This window comes from Perca fluviatilis, chromosome 16 (assembly GCF_010015445.1).
Source record: "Perca fluviatilis chromosome 16, GENO_Pfluv_1.0, whole genome shotgun sequence".
NCBI classification, from domain to species: Eukaryota; Metazoa; Chordata; class Actinopteri; order Perciformes; family Percidae; genus Perca; species Perca fluviatilis.
The window spans coordinates 29878696-29903963 of NC_053127.1; the positions used below are offsets into that span (position 1 = coordinate 29878696).

The 25268-nt window shown below is 41.4% G+C and overlaps 3 protein-coding genes across 9 annotated transcripts in view; 1 reads left to right on the forward strand and 2 right to left on the reverse strand.

Annotated features, from left to right (window-relative positions):
* Positions 1 to 589, reverse strand: part of prdm15 (PR domain containing 15) — a 29500-nt gene extending 28911 nt beyond the window's left edge. For 3 of the 4 annotated variants that reach the window (XM_039777475.1, XM_039777472.1, XM_039777476.1), the window contains exon 1: positions 512 to 589. The gene's annotated coding sequence lies outside the window, so the exon portion shown is untranslated. Of the gene's footprint in view, positions 1 to 81; positions 469 to 511 lie in introns of those variants that run through there. The other variant, XM_039777474.1, reaches the window with a different exon arrangement.
* Positions 590 to 4110: 3521 nt separating this feature from the next.
* LOC120543707 (C2 domain-containing protein 2) lies at positions 4111 to 23242 on the reverse strand. Of its 4 annotated transcripts, none has more exons than XR_005636389.1 (14): positions 22375 to 23242; positions 21551 to 21646; positions 20033 to 20152; positions 16961 to 17062; positions 16355 to 16471; positions 14421 to 14529; positions 9898 to 10006; positions 9691 to 9755; positions 9467 to 9582; positions 9172 to 9340; positions 7971 to 8212; positions 7250 to 7517; positions 4713 to 5199; positions 4111 to 4611 (listed from the first exon to the last, which is right to left on the reverse strand). XR_005636389.1 is itself a non-coding variant. In XM_039776867.1 (14 exons), exons 1-14 carry the CDS (start codon positions 22654 to 22656, stop codon positions 4559 to 4561), a joined length of 2013 nt encoding a protein of 670 aa, XP_039632801.1. In that variant the 5' UTR covers positions 22657 to 23242; the 3' UTR covers positions 4111 to 4558. The 4 variants fall into 4 exon arrangements, 3 of the variants coding, with proteins under 3 accessions (XP_039632801.1, XP_039632800.1, XP_039632802.1); XM_039776867.1 differs by having other exon boundaries at positions 5035 to 5199; XM_039776868.1 differs by lacking the exon at positions 4111 to 4611 and adding an exon at positions 6055 to 6126 and having other exon boundaries at positions 5064 to 5199.
* Positions 23243 to 23505: 263 nt separating this feature from the next.
* atg101 (autophagy related 101) lies at positions 23506 to 24971 on the forward strand. Its single transcript, XM_039776869.1, has 2 exons — positions 23506 to 24035; positions 24133 to 24971. Exons 1-2 carry the CDS (start codon positions 23784 to 23786, stop codon positions 24535 to 24537), a joined length of 657 nt encoding a protein of 218 aa, XP_039632803.1. The 5' UTR covers positions 23506 to 23783; the 3' UTR covers positions 24538 to 24971.
* Positions 24972 to 25268: the final 297 nt, after the last annotated feature.

Sequence of the window (25268 nt, forward strand, 5' to 3'; positions counted from 1 at the left end):
AACGTACTTTTAAGTGTGTGTGTGTGTGTATAAGTGTGTGTGAGAGAGAATGTGATTCAACTTCCAAGCCTGCATACACACATTTAACCTGGGACACTTCAGCTGTATTGCATGCGTGCATCAGACCTCCTGACTAAACGGTGGCGTATTATGACAACATTAACTGGGTTCTGGTTTTAGGCGATACGGTTGGAGCATGCACATTAACGTATGCATTCCGTGCTGGAGATGGGATCCAGGATTTGAGTTGTTCCCACACTCTAGCCGGGTTTTAACTCCGATCTGAGCGGCTCCTCTTCAGTAAAATGTAACAAAGAACAGTCGGCATGGCGGATGGACCGGAGACGCGAACCACCAAACCGGAGTCGGTGCTCTTCAACGGCCAGCAGTCCGCATTGGGGGCGGCGCAGGAAACCCCCGAGCGACCCGGACACACCAGCTGCACCTTTACTACACAGCTGCGTCGCCATTTTGGAGGAAATCGACGTACATTTATAAGGAAACACGTTACCTTTTTTGCAAAAGACCCTTCATTTAGCGAATCCTGACTCCGGGTTCCAATCCGCTCCAGAAACGGCGCAAGACCGGAAACGAACAGCGCCCAGTGCATTATGGGGAATGTAGGCTCGTCAGAAGCGATACAAAGCAACTCAATCAAGCATTAATTAGGAAATTAAGAGATTTTAGTTTACTAAACAAACAAAAAAGATATGGGAAAGTACTTGAATGTGTAAATGTTTTCTTATGAATGACCACAAACCTTATATACCTATATATACACCTTTTATTTATATATATATATACCTATATATACCTATATATATATATATATATATATATATATATATATATATATATATATATATATATATACCCATATATATATATATACTCATATATATATACATATATATACATACCTATATATATATATATATATATATATATATATATACCTATATATATATATACATATATATATACATATATATACATACCTATATATATACATATATATATACCTATATATATATATATACATATATATATATATATATATATATATATATATATATATATATACATATACCTTATATATATATATATATACATATATATATATATATATATATATACATATATATATATATATATATATACATATATATATATATATATATATATATATATATATATATATATATATATATATATATATATATACCTATATATACATATACCTATATATACATATACCTATATATAATATGTATATAATATATATATATATATAGTATATATAATGAGTATATATATATATAGGAGAAAGAGAGAGGCATGCATAGTCCAGCATTTAAATCGTTACTCAAGACCAGAAGAATTATCAGTAGCATCTACTTGATGTAACAAAAATAAAAGCAGTCATTATGCTGAATGGCCTCTTTCATGGTGTTCATGTGTATTTGTTTTAGGATTATTATCACTGATGAATTAATGTGTGAGCAGCATTTTTGTTGTAGCTGGCCAAGGTGGAGCTGATCTTAACTACTTTTGTCAAGTAAAAACCTTCACTCTTATAAAGTCAAACGTGTCTGGGTATCATTAAAATGAAAGAATAAAGCCAGTTGCAGCACTAGAACTATGAAAAAATTGATTTTAGAAAATTCTAGATTTTCTAGGTTTGCATTGAAAATAGGCCTAAATACTCCTTGGACATTGGGCAATAAAAAAAAAAAAACCTTTTATGAGAAAATATACCTCTGAGGAGTCAATTCCAGACTAAAATGACTTGATGAGAGGGAGATTTGTTTTTTACTGAAAAATGCATCTTGTGGAAAATAAAAATCAGCCTTTGTAAAGTAACAGAAGTGGAACAGCATATCAACATGTGCAGGTTTTACAAGTTACAGGATTACTTGGGAGAATTCACCGTAGCCTGGACATTCAAAGTGGCACCGCATTCTCAGTTATTCAATCAATATTTATTGCTAAAAAAAATGACATAACTCGATATGTGTATTAGTTACAATCCCTGCAGGGGAAAGACTGACATTATGCAACAACAGCTAAGTCAGCCAGTTTCTGGGCACAGAGCACATGCCAATAAAAAAAAAAAACATCAGGAAGTAGTTTATTAATCACTTACAGCCCTACTGCTTATAAATGCATAACAGTAGACAAGGCTCGCAAGGCTGCCATGAGCAAAGGCTCTGAAGCTGAGCATGATTAAACAAACTGTTTCCCCCTCCCTTCCTCACAGTTTAAAGGGGATTCTGTCTGAAAAAGTAAATGTCTTCACCCCAACAGTCAATAATGGTGGAAGAGAGCAGGTGATGAGAAGGGATCACAGCTCTACCATGATGTACCCAACCCACACTGTATCTGCCGGACAGTGTCATGAACCGCAAGTGTTTTTTTAATTCTCAGAGAGTCCAATGGTGTAAACACTCTTTAACAGGTATGTTATGTGCATAGGCTTCTTGATTATAGACATTGCTGATGGGTGCAGGAACATGGTGGTACCCTTGTCTCTCAGAGTCTTTCCAAACAGTGCGCTACAGTCCTTCAGTCCTCCGGTGCGATGGCGGATGCAGCCTCAGGAACCAAAAGTCACGTCAAGTCAAGGGACAAGTCCGCCCGTGACACGTCATCCTCAGAACAACTGTAAGACAATCTGTTAAGGTCTGTCTGTCGCTGCTGCTGCTGCTACTGCATCCCTTCTCTGAGCACATTTTCAAGATACAGTAGTTAACGCGATGGACAGAAATGTCTTCAACGAGCTGCTCACAAAAAAGAAGATACAATCATTAGCTGGATTAAAAAAAAAAAAAAAAAAGCAGCCAAACTATTTGGTTGCTCCCAAAGGTGTTCACACGTTATCTTGTCTTGTTCAAAGCTACATCTTTTTTTTTTAAAACAAGGAAAATATCCAATAAAAGAATGAGGTTTTCATTCAGAGGAAATGAGTGTTGAACTTGTTTTCGTTAGTAGGTAATGCGACAAGTATGGCCGAGTGTAAGGTCACAGTCCCTGGATAAAGGTTCGTTCCGTTCCCTTTTGACACATTAACAACCCTGCTGTTACCAGTAGTGTAGGAAGACAAAGAAGAAAGTTGCATATCATTTGAAAAAAAACACTCACGTAAGGGTGATAACTTAAGTGAATGGCCAGTGTTGCATGAGACAATTTTGCAAATAGCTTTGTTCTACAGCTTTCGCAGATTACATATAGCGGTTTTAAACTTGTTCAATGTTCAAGTGGCCGGGTTGGTTCAGTGGGTAGAGCAGGCGCACGTGTACTGAGAGGCTTCTGCCTCGACGCAGAGGTCTAGGGTTCGAGTCTGACCTGTGAAGATTTCCTGCATGTCTTCCCCCTCTCTCTCTCTCTCTCTCTCTCTCTCTCTCCCCCACCCCCCCAAAAAAACAAAAAAACAAAAACAAAAACCTTGTTTAATGTTCAATAAAATTACAAGGGTTTTAAATGAAGGTATATAAATACCCTATTTCATAGCTTTAGTGTCAAAAAGTATTCGTGTTACCGGTCCTGATCATCTCCCTCTGTGAATGTTTTTCTTCTCTTTTTTTTTTTTTTTTTTAACCACGAATCTCTACAACAAGAGTAGCTCCTGTCATTGCACTTTAAATATAGATACTAAAATTGTGCAAATCATACAAATACCACCCTTCTCTTCATCTTTGGTCCTGTTGGTCCGCTGGAGGAAGTTCGCGGCTCGCAGCAGGGAGAGTTTACTCTTCACCCTCACACCCCTTTCACACAGAGGGCTCCACCAGGGTTGACTTTGGGTTTGAAAGGGTTAACCCGCGTCCATCGACTGCACACGACCAGGGTCGCTAACAACTGGGACGGGACAAATTATACTATACTATACTATACTATATTAGACTAGAGTACGTGACAACATTAGCCGTTCACCGAATAAGAGTGCGTTCCATTTACCTCGGAACTCGGAAGCCGAAGCTGGGAATGATGTCACACCCGAGTTGAATGCGTTCCATTTACAAGTCAGATTTTCATTGTTTTCATCAGCTCTAGCCAGGTTAGCCATTGTTAGTAATGCCAGTTGATAACAACGCATAACGCTGTTTTTTGTGCATACAAGCAGCTTAACAACAGATAGAAGATGGACAGGACAGTGTGTGTACGACTGATTTAGTGAGACACAAATAAGACAGAAGTGCTTATAACTGTACGTTCATACAGCTTTCACAGCTGTTGATGCACGGAGCGGCCTCATTGGATTTTTAGCTCGGGGTACTCTGTGGTTGTCCGAGTTCCGAGCTCGGAAAACCGAGGTCAGGGGGTTTCTGACGTTGACCACGGAAAATCCGACTTCCGAGTACAAATGGAACGCACTATTCGAGTGTAAACCGCCCCGCCCATTTCCAGCACCTGGACTATATGGTGTGCATCGTCTGGGTCGTGACCCAGGTCGTATCTGAAATATCATGAACAAGGACCAACCCCTGTTGACTGGCTTGGTTTGAATTGACAAAAGAAGGGCTGAACACAGGTCAGAAAACCCTGGTCTGCCCCGGGGTCATTGGTGTGAAAGAGGTATCAGAGTCAGTGAGGCACACCAGTCCCTTCGGTCTGTAACAAAGCCACAAAAGCACTTAAATATTTTAAAATGTTGCATAAAATTAGATAAAAAAGGAACATGCAAAATAATATTCTTGGAAGTGTCAATAGACCTTCATTCACACATGCACACACTGTGCAACTTGCTGTTGGTGGAATATCTGCTTCTTACAGGAAGCAGGAAACGGCAGTAAAAGATGATTTCCCCCCCCATCTGCACAGCTTCCCCATCTACAATGCAGGACTCCCTAAAGATGCAGGTCGGGCATTCAGGGGAGTAAGTTAGCCAGGAAGTTTGCCAGTGCAAGTTTTGAGGTGGTGATGGTAGTTGTTGTAGGAGGGACTAAGGTGAGAAGGGAGAGGGCGGGGGGATGGGGGGTCACGCATGTGGCTCCCCCATGGAGGTAGAGCCGTTAGCTTTGCTCTTATTCTTACTCTTGCGGGTGAGCATGCGGCTAAGCGTGGCCGTTCGACTGGCCCGCTCCACGGCGGCCGGAGACTCCAGGTAAACCAGGTCATTGTGCGACTGGCTCATCCCCGGGTCCTTGCGCTGGTGCCGCCGCCGGAAGAAGAGCTTGGCACCCTTCTGGAGGAAGCTGCCTGTAGTGGAGAGGCACAGGAAATATTCAAGTAAGTCTTTGGGCAAGTACAATATTCATTTTGTAGTATCTGAAGTAGCAGCAATTTGTAGACAGCTGAAGCAGCGGGGCAGGGAATTTGTGTTAGTTGGAAATTGTGGATTTTTAATGGTGATCAAATCTGGCATGGACGAGACAGGGTAGAGAAAAATATTCTTTTTATTCCCCTTTGACTACTAGTCTTTTCGCTGTAAAAGAGCTCTGTTAATAATTGGATAGTGAAAATTAGACTTTGAAAAACTGTAATCACTTGAATCACCAGCTAACACAGAGAGCAGCCGATTAGTCCGACCTTAACTGCAAGCATCATTCCTTCCCTTCAGCACATAAGGAGTTTCTGGGATTTGCAAATATCTGTGGATTAGTTTGATATGAAACAATACACACTATGTAAAACAATTAAAGACAAATGAAGAACGCAACATTAGCATTCTCCATACACAATTAATTCCTACAGAGCAAAAAAGTGGAACAATATACTATACAGCAAATAACGTTCCATTATATGTGGGATATTTTACTCTGCATTTTGATATCCATATTTAAAGAAAATGTTATTATAGACTGAAATAGTGAGAAGGGTCTTAGCCATCTGTTGGTCCAGTGGAGGGATCCCACAGTGTACCAAATATGCAATACATCATATTGCAACAAGTAAATATCTCAAAATAATTGATCTAATCTAACTGATTTTACATGACCTGGAAATGAATTTGACATTGCAGACAAACTATGTTATCTACTGTACTGATAGCTAGCAGCTACTACACATACTAGAGTACCAAGGATACTACAAGTAGCTCATGAAATAACTTACTCATCCGGACATAATGTGAGCTTAGCACTGCTTTCTTCTAAGATGGCAGTGATGATAGCTCAAAAAGGAGAGCTTGAAACAGTAGGAAGGAAAGAGAGAGAAAAGAACACAAAAACAGACTGCATTACCGAGGAGCAACAGACGGCCATGCAAACAGCCAAATGGAGAACATTTATCAAGTTCTGCCTTTAAGGCCATTTGTTTTATGGAATAATACCAAAGACTGTAAAAAAAGAAAAAAGGACGACGCGTCTCCACTTCCTCCCACTGTACAAAAGTGAAGCCAAAACATCCCAGATACGGGCGCCGCCATCTTGTAATTTTGGAGCCAGAGTCTGCAGTCAACATCCAGATGTCTGGTCTGGGAACTCACCATTGACAGGGCTCAATCCGAGGGGCGGGATAAACGGTTGTCTTTCAAATTCCCTCTGCACGCAATAGGATAGCGCTACCTCAAGGCAGAGCAACGAAGAAGATGGCGAAGCTAGTTGATAGATTAAACTTTTACCGTACCCGGTCGGCAAAACTCCGAACACATCTTCCTTTTTTAAGAATGACTTCAGTGCCGTTCTTTCTTCTTTTCTCAAAGAAAAGCTTAACTCCAAGTCTTCCAGAAGACCGCTGTTCCCAGCAGCAGCAGCCATAAGCCCCGCCCACCGACTCTATACACGATGTGATTGGCCTGAGTTTGGTTTTTCCAGCTCGCAAGTCAATGGAGAGTGCCTAGACCCCCCCTGGCTGCAAATTAAATTAAAATGAGCACAAACTAGCCAAAATGACAGGAACCATCTTTAGGAAAAATGTATTTTTGTTGTGTACTTTGACTTTTTAGCTTGGCCCATGTCGCATCCGCTTACATGGAGGGGACGGGATTCATGACCTATACTGGGAAATTGTTAAGTTTAATTTAAGTCAAATTTAAGGCAAAAATAAGAGTACAAAAAAACAGAGTCAATACGTGTACAAAGTAACATAGATAACATGCAATAAATAAAAAGTTAAGAAAAAGTAAAGTTGACTATGATTAAGATTACAGTATGTTCCTATACAATGGATTGTACAAATGCTATTGGAGTACAATCTGGCTTCACTTATATAGTCTATGCATCAACCCCTGAATAATACGCCTATAAAGAGCAGCTATGTCACCATGTCCACGGTTATTCGTGGCTTCAGGTAGTCAGTGATCGCTCACCTCTTCTCTTCTTGCAGCTTGCCTCAGACACACACATGGATAGCGAGGAATGGTCTAGTTCCTCTCCGGTTTGGCTCTCCCAGTCCTCTGGAGGCCGTCCGATTCCACTGGGGCCTTCCTGGGGCTCGGACATGTCTGGAGGGCTACTGGTCCCTGTTGCAAGTGCCCCGGTCACATCCTGAGTGGAGCTGCTCTCAGACATCGAGGCGTCCATCGCTGCAGCGTAGCCCGCCATCAGAGCTAGCTCATCATCCTGAGACAACGGCGTCTGGGAAATTAAGCATATTTTCATTTTTAAAATCAGCTTCTAGTAAAAGCGAAATTTCCTTTGGTTTAACGTTTACATTTGTCCATGCAAATACTTCCTCCGGCATCATGAATGACCAACTATTTGCATTGGCAGCTCTGAGGACCATTCAGTCGTTTGGGCGAGGGGGTGGCAGTGGGATTAGGCACTGTCACTGTATTTCCACTAGAAGGCCCAGTTTTTATCACTTGCCCATGAAGTGTACATCAACATCTGTTTCTTCCCTCTGTCATGATCCAGAGGTTAGCGAATACAACAGCTAAAAAGCTGGTTTCCTGAACAGCAAACACCAGAGACTGGCCAGTCTGCGGCTGTATGTTACCCTGTATTTGAAATAAGTCAAACTGTTCTACTAAAGTGAAACAGTATGATGCACCAGTGAAGAGATCCTCTGGTGCTAGAACTCATCCTTACTTTGGCAATGCCGGAGATGATGATGGTACTCTTCTTCACTGGGGACTTGAGCTTCTGCTTGGCAGACTGGTGGAGTTGTCTGATGGCGGCCTCGGCCACAGGGTCCGTGCCATTGAGCATCAGCAGCTCAGTATCAGAAGAGGACAAGGCCTTGCTGACCGTGGCCCCCAGCATAGACGCCTGCTCTGACACACGGCGCTCTGACAGCTTGGGCTTGTTGGCCACCGCTTTCTGGGCAGGATCTGAAGGAGCACAAAGTTAGCTCAATCGACTGCTAGAGTACATGGGTATGATGGAAGTTCAAAACATAAATGGTTAATATTTGACAATGTGCATTATAGAGTTGAAAAAAAATAAATAAAAAGGACTGCAATTTCAGCAGTGGCCCACAAATAATAATTTTCTTCTGCTATCTGCGCTATCAATTTCGCAAGGACACAATTGCATCCGGGGCTTAGCGCTGCCCAGGATGGTTGTGATTGGTTTAGGAAATTCAAACAAGCCAGAGCATTTTTTCCCCCCATCCCAGAATACATAAGCGATGTAGCCAGAACATACTGGTCTGGCAATGTGAGCCTAAGAGATCATTGACACACCATTTGACTCATATGTACACCTTTTGCATTGCATGTTCTCATGCCTTTTCACCTCTAGACTTATTCTGGGATGGAACTGGTCTAACAGTGTATTTGAACTGTAAGTATAATCAAGTTTTTTATACTGTACATCACACGGACTACTATATTCTCTTATGGTTTGCATTGTTTTGGTTTCCAAGGTGTAAGGTCCTAACTTTAATTGACATTGGGATAACAAGATTCCTGCTCTGTGATGTTGTGCTTGGCTACATGCTAACATGCTTACAGTGACAATGTTAACATGCAAGTGTTTAGCAGGTATAATATGTACAATGCCATCCATAGAGCTGCGCTGCTTGCGTGCTTTGTGTTTAATAAGTCCAAGCAGGATCTTTCAAATGTTGTATGTGATTGTTGCAGAGTTGACAACAGCTTTAAAAAAAATGTAATGCAATTTGCAGGGATTTGCAAACAAATTATATGGATTAAATCAATATTAAGATAATTATCACAGCATTATCTCAGCACCCTGAGACTCACTGTCCTGTATCTTGGTTGTATATCAATTATGGGACATATCTTCTCTGAACTGCTGTGCAGTCTCAGAGTTTGTGGTGCTGTACCTATGTTGAGTCCAAGAGAGGGTGGTCGACCCGGCTTGCTCTTCACTGCGGTGATGGTGGTGACCACCGTGCCACAGGGCATGACTGTACGGTCCATCTCCACCCTCTTATTGGAGGCTGGGGTCGGGGGGTGCCAGGACCTCACCTCACTGGGCTCCAGGTAGGTAAACTGTGGGGTACAGTTCATATTCTAATTTTGTGCAAATTAAAAACCTCACGTCGATGAAAAGAATGAAATTATATCTGTTGATATTAAGGCAAATGTGTCGTAATATCCAAATTTTGATGATCTTACATCAGTAGTAAGTGATCCAGTCACTACGTCTTTGGTCATGAGTGCAAATGTTTGCTGTCCTTTGGGCTGCTTCTTTACAAGATCAAAAGGAACTGACACCCGACCAAGTAATGAACCTAAAAAAAAGAGAAATACAGCTACTTTAGTCTGGTAGTACCAAAACGTGAACAAAAGAACTCTCAATAAAACACACAAATATCAAAAGCAAGCAAGCTTTTCCTTACTCTCTTGAGGTTGGCCGTCATTCATTAACTGAATATTGAGCTCTTTTGATCGTCCATTCAATTCACTGGCGAGACAGCAACATTGAAAGATTATTCAGGGAAAACTAGAACTACAGATGTCAATGGGTTGCATAGAAAGAAAAAGTCAAACAAACATTATCTTTGCAAAAAGAGGGATTGTTTGCAGTGCTCTATGGTAGAACTTACAAGATAAACGGCTGGTCCCAACCAGGATTGGTTGTGTTCTTTAAAACCGAGGTGTTAAACTTCTGTGGAGGATCGTCCAACTGCATTACACATAGAGGATTCATGCTGCCTACAAACACAGCAAAAAAAACAGTCAGCATCACAGCAAAACACACACACTATGGGTTATCCAATATCTAACTGCAGATTCATTGGAATATGTTTTGACAGCACATACAATGTGCTGCTGCAAGATTACATTTTGCTTTCGTCACTTCCTCTGCTTCAATTTAATGGCCAAGAGGGAGGGCCAGCGTTCGTTGTGTATCTGATGAATTATGCACAAAGTTAGAGGAGAATCAAAGTACTGATTAAGAGCTCCTCCTCAGCAAATGTGATGAAGCCTATTTCATGGCTCAACTTTATTAACCACAAGTCAAGCTCCAATACTGTGAAAGCACTCTGTCTTAATAAATCCAAACATCAGCAAAAATCTTAAAGACAGAGCATCCACTGCAGCAGCTCTGGATCTAGCTTCTAGCCCACAGGAAATCTCACAAGGGAAGCTAAGCTAAGTATAATTGTTCTTCACTTAAAAAAGGGATGGAAATAGGCCTGTCACGATAACTAATTTTGCTGGACGATAAATTGTCCTGGAAATTATTGCGATAAACAATAATATTGTCGTTCCGAGGCCATTTTCATCTAATGTAGCTCAGCGCGAATACTTTCAGGAAGACCTAACAATAATCAGTTCTCTCCCTAAAGCGAATCAGCGCTGGAGGCTTTCACCTTTCTGATAAGCCAATCAGAATCAGCCACGGATTCCATAGGCCAATCACAGCGTCACAACACTGCTTTAAAATCTGCTTCTCTCCCTGTGCTATCAGCTGTCATTTCAGGAAAGGCGTTCATCCCTCCTCCTCCCCTTCCACCTCCTGTCATACCAGTGCCTCCTCAGTCTGGTCTTCCGGCCCTTCTCCGCCACCACCGGTGTCTGGATTCCATCAGGGGGTTACAGCATAGTTCCCTACCCCTATATTAAATGTATTAATATAACGATGGAGTTCAATCTCCAATACTCTGTACAGCTACATGCTCTTGTACATCAAACCTTTTGCATATCTGCAAACAAGTCTCTCCTGATTGAAATATAATGATAATGGCATAATAATGCAGGTACATCTTTTCAAAGATCAATCAACTTTTATTTCTAAAGAATATTTAACACTGGAACTGGAAGACATTTTAAATATCCACAATAAATGAACAAAACAACCAAAAACAATAAATAAAATGTACTCTCAGTCTCTGTTAACAGAAAATGCACTGGAATAAAAACCAAACACAACCAAAAACAATACATAAAATGGACATTTTTTCCGGCCGTGATAATTTCCATCAAATCAAGCTCATTTTTATTTATCATGTGATTAATTGATTTATTGTATATTGTGACAGGCCTAGACGGAAACAGATAATGAAGCGCTGAACCCTGTGTCATGTCTCTGCTGTACAATATTAAGTGTTGGGCAGAAAACAGAAAGAGGAAGTCTGAACTCTTGAAAACAGATGACTCACAATTAGAGAATGACTCAACAGAGACACTACCAAAACAAAGTCGTTGTGGATGATGTTAAGGTCTAAGACTGGACGATGATTTGAACAGCATCTAATAACTCAGGATATTCTGTGCTCTAGTTTCATGTCTGACACCACCCCGGTGCTTTGTTTTCACTCTGACCATAACTTTTGTGCAGGTCCATGTAGCGATACTAATGTGGGTGCATTATTATTATTAAAACTGGCTTTAACCAGTAGATTACCACCTTTGACAGCCAACTGGCAAACAAATCTCCGCCTCCTTATCTGGAAAGCCTCTGGGCTACAGTATGTTGGCAAAATTAACAAAGGCCAGGCAGAAACAGTGCCTAAAATAGTTCAACACCATATAAGAAAAACACGATTAAACTCAATGTTGATTAGCTACAACAGAATGTATGTTACTCCATGATATGATGTTTTAAGTCATAATATTAAAAAGGAATAGGATCTGCTTGACTTGATAAAATAATTGAAGCTGGAAAATGTCCCACCAGCATAACAGTTGCCTATAACACAGAAACCGAACCAGCAGGCTATTAAGCTGACATACCAAACACAGCCTCTAGGGATGCTAATTTAGTCTGGGAGGCTCTGACATACTTTACCCGTTCAGCATCTGCGGAAAGCTGCAGCCTTGTACCAAGAGTCGTGCAGCCATGAAGTTGCGTACATTGTCCTGGACGCATGGATCCACTTTCCCAGTCTGCACGACCTGTACAAGTCCGCAGCTGTCTGCGGGCGTGGGACGTATGTCCGAGCCTGTCTCCAACGTACGTTGGAAGCTGATGAATGGAGGTTAGATGGCCGGTAAACGGACAACCCATGCAGCTCATTCATTTCTAATCAGCTCCATCTTATCAGCAAAGCCAGTTAATACTGGCTGTTGCCGTTGTTGATACTCATCAATAATGCTGAATGATGCCACCATCACATCAGAGGCCCTGTCTTTTTGCTTTTAGATGGCATGTCTTCAAACTGTTTACAATAAACCAGAGCTATGACTAGGGTTAAGTATTGTTTGGTTTTCTTCTGATACCGGTGCTAAAGTGATACTTTTAAAATACTGCCAGTGCCTGAACCGATACTACAAAATATAGATAAAAATAGAAATAAAAAAGAAGAGGCGCACAAAATGACAGTTGGCGACATTTAAAAAAATAGCTTGTTTATGTAGAGGGAGGCAGGCCAGCACAGCCCGATCCGGCAGGGGAGAGTTCAAAGCCCAAACAGGCAACCTCTCCTTTGACCTGTCTCTCTTAGTTACGCTGTTATAGTTCTAGACTGCCGGGGGACTTCCTTCCTTTGACACACTGAGCTGCTCTCTCCTCTCCCTTTCTATTACCATTTGTGTGCATCCCGTCCCAGAAATGCTTGTTGCTAATCCTAGCTTCTGGGGAGTTTACTCCCCGGAGTCCTTATGTTTTTTCACCCAGCATATTTCCTTGGAGAACGTTGCGCAGATCTTGGTTGCAGCTGTCGCCATGGTCCTGCTGCACTCCCTGCTAAGCTCTGCGGTGCCCTGCAATGTCATGCTGCGTCCTGCTAAACCATGCTACTTCCTGCTACGTCCATCCATGCTCTGCTGGGCCACGCTACATCCTGTAACACTCTGCAGCGCACTGATATGACATGAACTACTACGACTACCATTTGAAGTCACTGTTCCATTATTAATGTGACTGTTCATCACATCCCCAAACGGCACTGTCAGACACCGCCTACCAAGAGCCTGGGTCTGTCCCAGGTTTCTTCCCAAGAGGGAGTTTTTCCTCGCCACTGTCGCACTGCTTGCTCTTGAGGGAATTACTGTAATTGTTGGGTCTTTGTAAATTATAGAGTGTGGTCTAGACCTACTCTATCTGTAAAGTGTCTCGAGATAACTTGTGTTATGATTTGATACTATAAATAAAATTGAATTGAATTATTGCTAAGGCCATATGGTCCCAATTAAAGGATTTAATAATAATGTAAAAACAATAACTTATAACAATACTTATTTCACCAGTATATTGCTATTAAACGTCAAAAACAACCACTAGATGGGAAAAGGATATATTACTTTGAATGCACCATTAGGCTTACCAGATGCAAAGGGCTGCAGGTCGGATTCGAACCCGGGCCGCTGCCAAGGACTCAGCCTACATGGGCCGCACACTCTACTGGGTGAGCTAGAGGTCGCCCCGAGGCTTACCAGTTTTAAGTGAGCTAAGTCTGTGTTGTTTTTCCGACAACGGCAGCTGCAGACTGTCGTGCATTTTAACGGTGTTTAATCTAGCTACTAGCTAACGGTAGGCTAACGTTACATGCTGACAAGTGTAGCGTTCACTAGAGTGCAGCGATGCTTCTGTTGCCTCCAACGTCCGTTTCGGAGCATCTGAGGGCAGCGCAGGCAGTGCTTGCAACTTACAAAGATACATAACAGCAACAAGTGTATGCACTATACAGGGTTTACCCTATTATACTTTATTGACAGGAATATATAGGTCCAACAGCCACCCACAAATAGTCTATAAACAAAGCATCAGGCTGTCTTTGAGATTTCACATGAACAACGGTTAAAGTTACTCAGGCTACCGAAGAATACCATAATTCCTCCGTTCAATTAGGCCTAAGCGACGCACCCCAAGCTTCCATCCTTAACCGTTTAGCCAGCAGCATGTTAGCTTTTGATCAAAGTGCTGTGTGTTCACAGCATGTGCAGACTGTAGTTACAATATTGCCTGAGGCCTCTTGGCCTCGCTATTCAGTCCCGTAGATACCGGTCGTTTAGGCACCGGTGCCACATTAGCACCGGGTTTCGGTACCCAACCCTAGTTATGACTGTGATGCACATGTGAGCTGACCACTGTGGCCAAAAGGTACAGAGGGGGCTGAGGTAAGTTTATGAGCTCAGGACAGACTAGAGAAAAAGAAAACTCTAAAAGAGACAAGCGTCCAACCTGCAGCATCCTCCTCCTGATTCAGTGTCACCCGGATGTTCTTCACCAGCAGCTTCCAGTCGTGGGCGCGGGGGGGTTTCGGGGGTGAAGCCATGTTGTTCCGTGCTTCCTATTGGAGAAACCATAGTAAGTAAATAACTCAACAATGTTGATCTTTTGGCACCAATATTATTAGCAACAATGTAAGCAAAGTACCAATTTCCCAGCTTTTTCAATGAGAAGCGGCACAATGCCATAAAAAACACATCATAGATTAACAAACCTTTTTGGTTTGTTTAATTGTATGCTTATTGTAAATGGGGAAAATGTCCAAATAAAAGAACCTTTATGGAAGAATAAAACTTCTGCTAGCTTGTCTCAGCATCCCAGGCATTTTAATGTGCAGTGTATTCATAATATGCTCCATGAGAAAGACAATATAACAATAGTTAGCACAAGAGCGGAGGACTCGATGGAAAACATGATTTGCACAGGACTGATAACTTTTGAACAGTTTCTAGTTACTTTTTCTCAAACGGGCAATCAGGATGTTTTTATCTCCATTTCACATGAGGGAAAATTCAAAACAAAAGAAGACCACCAAGAGATCACTTTGGGCTCTGCTGACTTGCTAGACATTTGTCAATATGTATAATACTTAACACATGACATATGATCAAATCAGGAACACATGACATTACATCATGTGATGGGGTGGGCAAAGAGCACGTCAGTAAAAAGCTTTTTGTAAATACATGGCAGCATAATTAACTCTTTATACATTTGTGCAGGCTTTATTTAGGCATGCGATGACCATGATCACATGCTCGAATTATGAATCTTTTACATTTCTATGGAGACACGATAGCTTAGTAGGTTCAACATAATTGCAATAACCCTCGAAAAGTATCTGTATTGCCATCAAAATGATGAAGCAATGACTGTCCTGATTAGTTGCCATGAGAGACTTGGCTATACAAGCATAGATTAAACCTGCAATAATTTTTTTTTTTAGCTACTTTGCTGTGTGGAAACAAGTTGCTAACAAACAGTTTCTGGCTCTTTAGCTGCTAAATGCTGAAAACAGCCGACTGCTGGGGCTGAAAACGATGCTATGCCAACGGTGAGAGTGAACCAAAACAGTAAAGTTGTGGGTAGGACAGATAAACAATGAGCTGAAACTCACTCTAAAGCTCCGTAAAGTCGAGTGGAGCTGAAGATTCAGGTAATAATTCTCTGTAGGCTCATCCCTATGAGCGACCCCTTTCACATTATCTTTTACATTCGTGCGAGTACCCAAATGTTGAAATGGCATAAAATGCCAGTCCCTTGTAGCCGTGATAAATTAGCCTGAAGCTAATGCTTACCTGTTCAGGAGGAAATGAGTCAACTTTGCGTCCTTTTGGGCTCTAAGCTGTCTCAATCTTTTAAATACCTCTCCAATATTTACCCAGACAGGTTTGTTACATCTAGTAGTATCTATCTCCGTTGATCCCGTTTGTTTGTTTGCTGCTTTCATGGCTGTACTAACGTTACAGCTGTAGCGCGCTGGGTTTATGTTTTTACAGGTCTATCTGGCAACCCGGCCCTCCTGTCAAACTGGGCCGTTGATAACAACACACAGGCCAAAACACAAACAGAAATTCCGTCACGGAACGGAAATTTCAAAAGGAGAAAATACTGGCGTTAGCATTGTTGTCAGAAAAGATAGTATTTCAACTTAGCATGTTTCCTTAATATCTGATGACGCATTGGGGTCATTTGGGGATTTATTACAGTGGATATATTACATATTGTCACATTGTCACTATAAAAAAAAATATCGATTATATTCCTTTTCAAGTCTATTTTTGAATTTGCAGCACACTGCAAACAATGAGCTGGCATGACACGCTTGTCTGCTTGGCGTTGTTGTGTGGCAGTTCTTCAGATGTTATGCATCAGGCATGCCTCACCTTGACCTCTGAGGCCTGAGCGGGCCTGCAGCTCAGCAACACAGAGGGACGCGTCGCACACAACAGCCGCCTCAACTCCTCCTTTATGGCTGCTACACTGGAAGTGTTGGCATTGTCCTGACAGAGAGAGATTATGATATTAGACATATCCCACATATTAAAAGCATATTGACTGTACATAGCAGACATATACATCACACATCCTCCTTTGTGGAGGTAAATAAAAACAACCAATACATACTTTTTACATTTCACATCTTGTCAAGGATTTTTAAATTCTTAAAACAGCGGATTCGGTTCCGACCTGCGGCCCTTTGCTGCATGTAATTCCTCCCCTCTCCCCTTTCATGTCTAAGATGTCCTATCCAATAAAGGCCAAAAATGCCCAAAAATAATCTTAAAAAAAATAAAAATAAAAAAGTATTTGGATTATCAAACTATTGAATGTTTTCTTCAGAGATTACCACAGACCCACAGTTCGCACAAATTAAATGGTCATTTTCTTTTTGTTTTGGTACAGGGAAACATTTCTCCGTATGTCAGACTTTGTTTTGGTGTTTCAGCACTTCTACAGACAGCAGGCGCATCTCATGATCAATTTATTACCTGGGTGAAGGTGGGCATCACCTGCAGCTCCACCGTGTCCAGGTGAGACACTCCCCAGCTCACCTTGACCTCATCTTCAGCTTCCTGCATCTGTAGGTCGAGCTGAGGAACACAGAGGAGAGAAAGTCTTATGGTGATCAGAGGTCATACAGTGCTATAGTAATATTTAAATGAAACTGGCATTTACCAAATCAATACTGGTTCTCTGGATATCAAGCAATATATGGAACATAATGAAATGAAAGTTTAGAATAGAATAGAATGCACTTTATTGTCCCCGAGGGGAAATTTGTCTTGGAAATAGTGCTAAAATATGTTGCTTCACAACAAAAACAACATGTAACATAAAAAAACATTCTAAAATCAACATAAAATAAAATACAAATACAACACAATAAAATAAAATCAACATTAAAAATGAGATCAGCAAAGCGTCCTAAGACACAAACTTACTTAAACCAAGTAAATGGGGTAACTCTAACTGCTTTAACAATTATGTTCCTGTAGGCTGCTGGCTCCTCACTTGAAAATAGATCAGTCTGTTGCTGTGGTTATGTTGTTTGATGAATCAAATGTCCAAATATCAAACCATTAAGCAAGCGTTAAATTGTCACTTGCGGACACTTTGTCATATCTTGAATACAACATTCTGCCACTTAATTCTAAATTGTGGATAGGATTCTAGTTTGCAATGGCATTCATTTGTACAACCTGACGTAGGTTTGGGCGACTGGACGACTAGATCTGCTATCGGTAATTGGCGTACATCACTGGGGAAAACAATAATTGGGCTAATTTTGTCATTTTAGCAGACAGCTGGAGGTGCGCTAACTGAGTGTGGAGGTCTGGCGATGCGATACTACTCAGCGACAGACTCTCATTCAGCAAGCTAACCCAGTAGCACAAAGAGGCCAGCAACGGCAGAGTTGGGAAATCGTCGGGTTGTTGGGCTGACGGTGGCCGGTTGGAAACATTTTACATATGGCCCAACACTAGTTTGACATGAGAAAATTGGTGAGGGATGATTTTTGAGCGTAGAAGACTGTGTGACTGTAGGACTTGGTGTTTCTAGGTGAATAGGACTGCTCGATTATGAAAAAAAAATGAAAAATTCATAATCACAATTATTTGGGTCATTATTGAAATCACGATTATTTAACACAATTACTTATTGACTTTTGAAAAGATGTTGAATTGAACTCAAAAAACAGTGAAACAGTTAAACAAATCGACCCCTTGAACTGTGAAATTCCCCATAATATTTTTTTTTTCATTCAGAACACAGGAAAAAATAAGAGTTTATCTGCCAAACATAATGTGCAAAATAATTGTTTTTCTCAATTATGCTGTTTTTGTGATCATTAGGAGCCAAAATCGTACGCACTAGGGCTGTGCTAGTGGTTATTATCTTGTTATTATCTTGGATACTGTGCAATAATTGCACAGCCCTAGTGGTTATTATCTTGGATACTGATGGAACGGTATACATTCTCTTAAAATCATGTTCTGTATTCTTAATCAGATTAGAAAATGGAGATAGAATAAAACCGTATCTCCATTTTCAATCTCAAAAACAACACTGACACCATGGTCAACAGCATACACTCTCTAGCATTTCTCGTCAGCCTGACAAACAGGAAAAAGGTTAAGTACAGAAGGTCAGCAAGGTGTACGTCAACAACTAGCTCATCTGACAAAGTGAAAGACGAAGAGAGAAAAGAGGGAGACAGAAAACAGACTGGGCCATCCTGTCCCAGCATGCCTGGATTCCAGTGGAAGACTGAACAGCCGCCTCTGTGATGCCAAACAAAGGGCTCATCACATAGCGATGAGAATGCTTAGATGGATCCAGAAGAACAATCACAGGCTGCATTGATAGGACCCGGATCAGTTCAAACAAACAGTGTCAACTGGAAGGCTATACTGTAATATGTTAGCATAATAATACAACTCCGTTTAATATATAACCACTCAAATAGTTGAATATCACTGCCTGTTGTGAAGTCATACAACAGATGTGTAACTGTGGTGCTAGTACATGTCACATGAGTGTCCCTCGTCACATGCAACAGGCCATGTGGTGCAGTAGTGTGTTAAAAGGCAAAGTACACTCAGCAGCACAGCGCAGTGCACGGGGTGTATTATGTTTTATGTCAATTACTGTGTACCCCCCTTATCAATAGCTTACCAGTAAAGCTAACAAATGTTCCAGTGGATGGATGGAGACATTTGAAAAGGCTCTCTGACTTTTCCAGACTAAGCTGAAACAATTAAGAGTAAAAAGGAGACAAGAGGTTTCCTTTATGTTCCTGCCACAACAACTAATCCACAACCAAAACAAATCGCCCCGACTCTAATCCGGACTTTAGCTTTCGTGTCTCTTACCCACTCAGGTTGTATTTCTGGCACAATGAGTTTAGCAGGGCTGACAAGCACCTTATTGGTTTAAAAATAGCCGTAATACAATTGGATTAGCTTGTATAGTCACTTGAATCCATACTTTGTTGAAGATTTAACACTGACACTAAGCACAGGATGAAAGCATACCACGGCATAATGCACACTAACCATTACTTATCCCAACACCTCACCTTTGGCTCACTCCATTTGAATACTGCACCTGAGTCTGATGAATGAAGAGTGTTAGGACAGACAGTGAGTCAGCCATAGTAATATTTTACTGAAAAGTGTGCCCAGGCAGATTTGGCAATGATAAATAAAATAAATTGCTGCATTTTCCAGGGAAGAACAAGGCAGGCATTAGTCATTTGTGTTGTAACTTCAGAGTTTCATTAATCCTGTAAAGGTCCTGTGAATGTAGACAAAGTGGGCCAGCCTAACTGGAAAGTGCGCCTGACAGTGATTTTAATAAGGTCTCCGGGACATTTGCCAAGCACAGACAGATACCCCGAACCATTTAATCTAAGACTCCTGCCCGCAGTGAGCCAAAGCTGGGCAGCACATCATGTTCAATATAATTTCCCATTAAACTAAACCACAATGAGGATTGTTTACCAAGTATGAAACTCACAACGTTAATAGATGCCCTAGAACCAACTAAAGAGCATTTACCTGCAGCTCCAGTGGAGCTATACAGACTGTGTATTTACAAGGATCTGCTGTAGCCATGGCTGCCGATGATGCACTGAGAGAGAACTGAAGCTTCTCCCCAACAACACTGCAGCAAGCGGCCTGTTGGGAAGACAAAGTGAGGCATTAGCGTTATATAAATATACTGAGAATGCTGGAGCTGGAGCAGTGACAGCATTTGCATGTGACTCACATGTAGTTATACCATGAAATATGAAAGCAAATAGGGAGGGAAACTACAATTTGTACTAAACTGTAAGGTGCTGCGTGTGTGTAGAGTCTTACGCAAGAAACACATTGCACAAAACCAGTGAGATTTGTTCAAAACACTGACTTTTGCCAAAACTGATCCAGAAGCCAAACATCTGCCTTAGATGAAGTTCACAATAACCCTAACTGTGAAAGATGAAGAACATCTGTACTAGCTTCCAAAGGCATTATCGGCCAATTCAAATAATAATAATAATAATAATAATAATAATAAATTCAATAAATCACTTTTACTGCAACGGAATGCAACAGTAACAGAGTAAAGTTCTGTAACAGAAGAAATTACCACACAATTGTAAAGTGTCCTCAACTTGAAATTTGAAAATTTGTATTCATTCATTCAGATTTCAGTGGAGGATGGGTGTGGGTGTGTATCTATAGGGAAACCTAAGCATAAACATAGGTGCTGGTGCATTCCTGTCTGCCTGTTCCTCCTCAGTGTGAGCTTGACAGCTCTGTAAGCTTCTTAGAGCACACGCACACACAAACATACATACACACATACATACACAGCGTGTAGGTAAAAATATGCCTCTGTTCATTAAACTCCCCGCATTCAACTACAAAGCACCTGGTATTTTGCTCCATATCATGATGATCACAAAGAAAATGCTGAGTTTGCATTGGGAGTAGTGCAAAGCCAACTAGGCCAGCAACACAGCACGCAATTTGGCCCTATCTGACCTCTCTCTCAAAAAATAAAAGCCCTCCGGTGGCAGTTTACACACAGTCTGCAGCAGGTTGGCACATAATCTGTATGACTGTATGATCATAAAAGTGTTTCATAGTCTTTTTAAAGCAGAAGTATTCATTCAAAGTGTGTTTTTATTTCTTAAATGAGCATGTGAACACATGAAAAAATGCTTAGCAGATTAATTTGCCAAATCTAAATTAATGGGGGAAATGTCTGTACCAAAGTTGGCGAGTTGATGAGTCAGCGCTTGTCTACTGCAGGCTAAAATGCAGCTCTGGTCGCAGAGTAGCTCCCTCTCCACTGAATTAGAGAAGGGGAGATTGATTTGAATAGAAGGACAACAAGGGAATTAGAAGTCTATAAGTGGCTGCTGCTATAACCCAGATGAATGCTGAAGCTGCCATGACAAACAAAATCTATTACTGATCAGTGGCTTGGAGGAGGAGGAGGACACAGCACCGCACTCAACAGAAGTATAATTGATCCAGATAAAAAGTACTTTTCTGTATTACTACAATACTTTATGGTCAGTGTACCTTGTTTCTGGCAGACTTCTGAAAGCTGGACACCTGGCTGACCATGAGCTCAGATGCCTCAAGATCGTCCTCTTCAAATGTCAACAGAACAGGACTCTGGTGAGGAAGAGGATGGACCCATTAAAAAACATCTATTGCACAACTCACAATAAATGAGAAATAATCTGGGCTGTAATAATTATATTCATGACAATATCAATGCATTTGTTCTGACTTGATAATACGTAGGAATAGATGGTTCTAGGGCTGGGCGATATGGAGAAAATCAAAACCACGATATTCTTGATCAATTACCTCGATGCTGATATTGTAGGGTTGACAACTGGTGCTTTGGCAAGGAGATTTTAGATAAATAATCATCAATAGTGTCGATATATTGATTAAGTGTGTAAAGGCACATTATAAAAACAGCTAGAACGACCTGTTAAATTCAGAAAATTAGATCACATTACTGTGGTGTAGCCTGTAAAACCAGGAAAAGTCATATTACAATATCCAAAATTTAAGACGATATCGATATAATATCGATATATTGCCCAGCCCTAGATGGTTCAGTGGTAGTGCACGAAGGTGCAACATTTACACTGCTGAGAGTGCATTAAAGAGAAGCCAGAATAGAGTGTGACTGTTGACCGTGAAAAAGTAAAATGACTAGAGATGGGGTGAGATTAGATTGAAGTGGCTGGGATTTTAAAGGCTATCTATAGGAGAGCATAAATGGGATGATTTCCTCAAGTCACATCCTATGACAAGCTGCACTTTCTTTATTGGAGTCACCTGCCTGCCACAGAGTACAGTGGTAGCTTGGTGATCATGAGACTTACCCCACGCTTCCTTGATTGGTCATTCAAAGCCCTGCACCAAGCTCCTCTCCACTGGCTTTTCCAGCTTTTTAGTGACAGCGCCCATCCCAGCAGAGCCGCGGCTTCCTCCTTCGCCGCATTGTCCTCTGCTGCTGTCTGCCTACTTAATACACGCCCCTTTTGGAAATACTGTACGAAATACAGTATTAGAGTAACCAGGGATGCGAAGAAAAGTGTGACCATGCATAGCCACTGCGGATCCTCCAGACCAAAATATGAACTGGAACTCTCAAAGTCGGACATCCTTCGCAAATGAAAACGACGATCACAGCTTAACACACCTCCTCTGAGAAATACCCTGGCAACCTCATAGTATGTGTTTAGTCAGGGAACGGCGAAAGCAATCTCCCATAACTGATAACAGCACTGATCTCAACCCCCAAAACAAATTATGCTTATTGGGATCCGCTCTGCAGTACTCCATAGTAGCTTTTTAAAGCCATATAGATGTCCCAAACTACGCAAGCTGGTTATAGAGACCTAGAGCATTGTTAAAGAGCTGAAAGTAGTCTCTGGGTTCAAATAAACCTGCAGAAAAGCGCACTCTCTTCCTGTCACTGAATATGGTTGTTAGCTTAGTTAGCTAATCTTCGTCTCGGTTCGCTTAACTAACTATTCTTCATTAGCTATGGAGCCGCCAAAGTTTCCCAAATAGGAATTATTTCCAAAGTCTGCGGTTAAGGGCCACCGGACGATATCCAGATATTGAACAAGAGACCCGGGAAAACATCCTGAAAGCGAAGAGAGTGCAGTTCTTGCGGCTACTTGACTTGCTTTGCGGCTCAGTCTGACTGTACAAAGTTGTCGTTCTAAACGTTCATGTGGCACAAACAGTAAGTCCCAGAATGCACAGCGACAGTTTGCTAGAGTCTGTTGTTGTCTGGTTATCTTCCAAAAAAACTGCGTAAATACCTAACTGAGGCCAAGGTGGGGTATTTAGAAAGTTTGTCGCAATCAGGTGTGCGGTTTTGCGTTATATTAAGTTCCATTAAAAAGACGCAGTTAAGAAGAAACGACTCCAAAACAGTGTTGTGAACCTCGCGACTTGCCGTAGATTGTCCCGCTGTCATCATTACCATATCTTCCTCCTGTCCCGTTTGTAGCAAACACTTAGCTAGCTAGTGAGCTAGCTAGCTAGCTCTTGTTACAATGTTCCTGTGCTCAGTTCGCACGCGTTAAATTTGGAGATAGATTAGCCTTTATGAAAACTACTATTTTGTATTTTAATATACTGCGATACACTGTGTGGGCTAGGCCCCGCCCATCTGTAGAGGTAAACAAAGCTATCGGGATCGAGCTAGGACATAGCAGCCATCGTCACCCCCACTCGAATCGTCGCCTGTAAATGGAAATATAACTATCATTTCGCTATGAATTGCCGCTCAGAAGTTCTTGAAGTCACAGTGGAGGCGAGGCAGGTTGAAGAAGCTATGCTGGCTTTGCTGCACACCATTTTACTGCATCGCAGCTCCGGTAAATTTCACTACAAAAAGGAGGGCACCTACTCCATAGGTACCGTGGGCACACTCGACATCGACTGTGACTTCATCGATTTCACCTTTGTCAGGGTGTCCTCGGAGGAGCTGGACAGAGGGATCCGGAGAGCTGTGTCTGAATTCAAGGTAATAAGTGCTTTCGACGTGTGATTGTCGACTGTAACGTCAATTCTAGTGCGGCGTGCCTATAATTTGACCTCTTTATTACATGTTTTGGTTACAGGATGCGTTGAGCATCACTGGCAGCGATGGCATGGGGCAAATCTCCCTGGAGTTCTACCAGAAGAAGAAGTCTCGCTGGCCTTTTTCTGACGAGTGTATTCCCTGGGAAGTGTGGAGCATCAAGGTCAACGTTGTCAACCTGGCCAACGAGCAGGAGAGGCAGATCTGCAGGGAGAAAGTGGGCGAGAAGCTGGGCGAGAAGGTGATCAATGTCGTTGAGGTCATAAACCGCCACGAATACCTGCCAAAGATGCCCACCCAGTCTGAAGTGGACAATGTTTTCGACACCAGTCTCAAAGATGTCCAGCCCTACCTGTACAAAATCACATACCAGATCACAGACACTCTTGGTACCTCTGTAAGCACGACAATGAGAAGGCTGATTAAAGACACCCTGGCACTGTGAGGATGCTCCGAGACAGAAAGAAGAAAGATCTGGATGATTTTGTCCATACATGTATCTATAGTCTCGCCTGACAACTCTTTTTATGATCAGAAACACAATTTGACAGCTCTACTGCTGCTACAATGAGGCAGTGTCAGTGTAAACACCTAATCCGTAATTATTTTTTTTTGATGTCTCTGCTGTGGTTTCGGTATTGCTTGTACCTTAAGAATCTTGATTATGTCATGTCGATTTAAAAGACATTTAGTTTTTTTGCAAGCTTTCTCTTTCCAAATTATCTTCACCTTCCTCCATCTAGAAATGCAAAGTTAACACAGTAGCAAACTATATGTCGGTGACATTCTTTTTCAAAAGTTGTTTTGCTGATAATGTCAGATCTGTAAATTATTGTTAATCTTTGACAATAAATGTTGTTCACTGTAACTGATGATACTTAAAGTCAACAATCATAGCTCTTTCAAACTTAACATTGATTCTGTAAACCTAGCCCAACCTTTGAGATGAAAACTGCTGGCAAAGAGAAACTCCCAAAACTGGATTCTATCATTTTCTTCATGCAAAAGATAGGGCTGAGTTTGCGAGCAGATTTCCTCATCTATGTGAAAACTTCCTCTCTGCACACAATTTCATGGAGTGTGACCTTACACGTGGGTAGGACAGGATTTCCAGTGTGCCATTTTCCCCAAATTAAAGCAAACACCTCCAAAGTTCACTCCCAAGTTTCCAGCCAC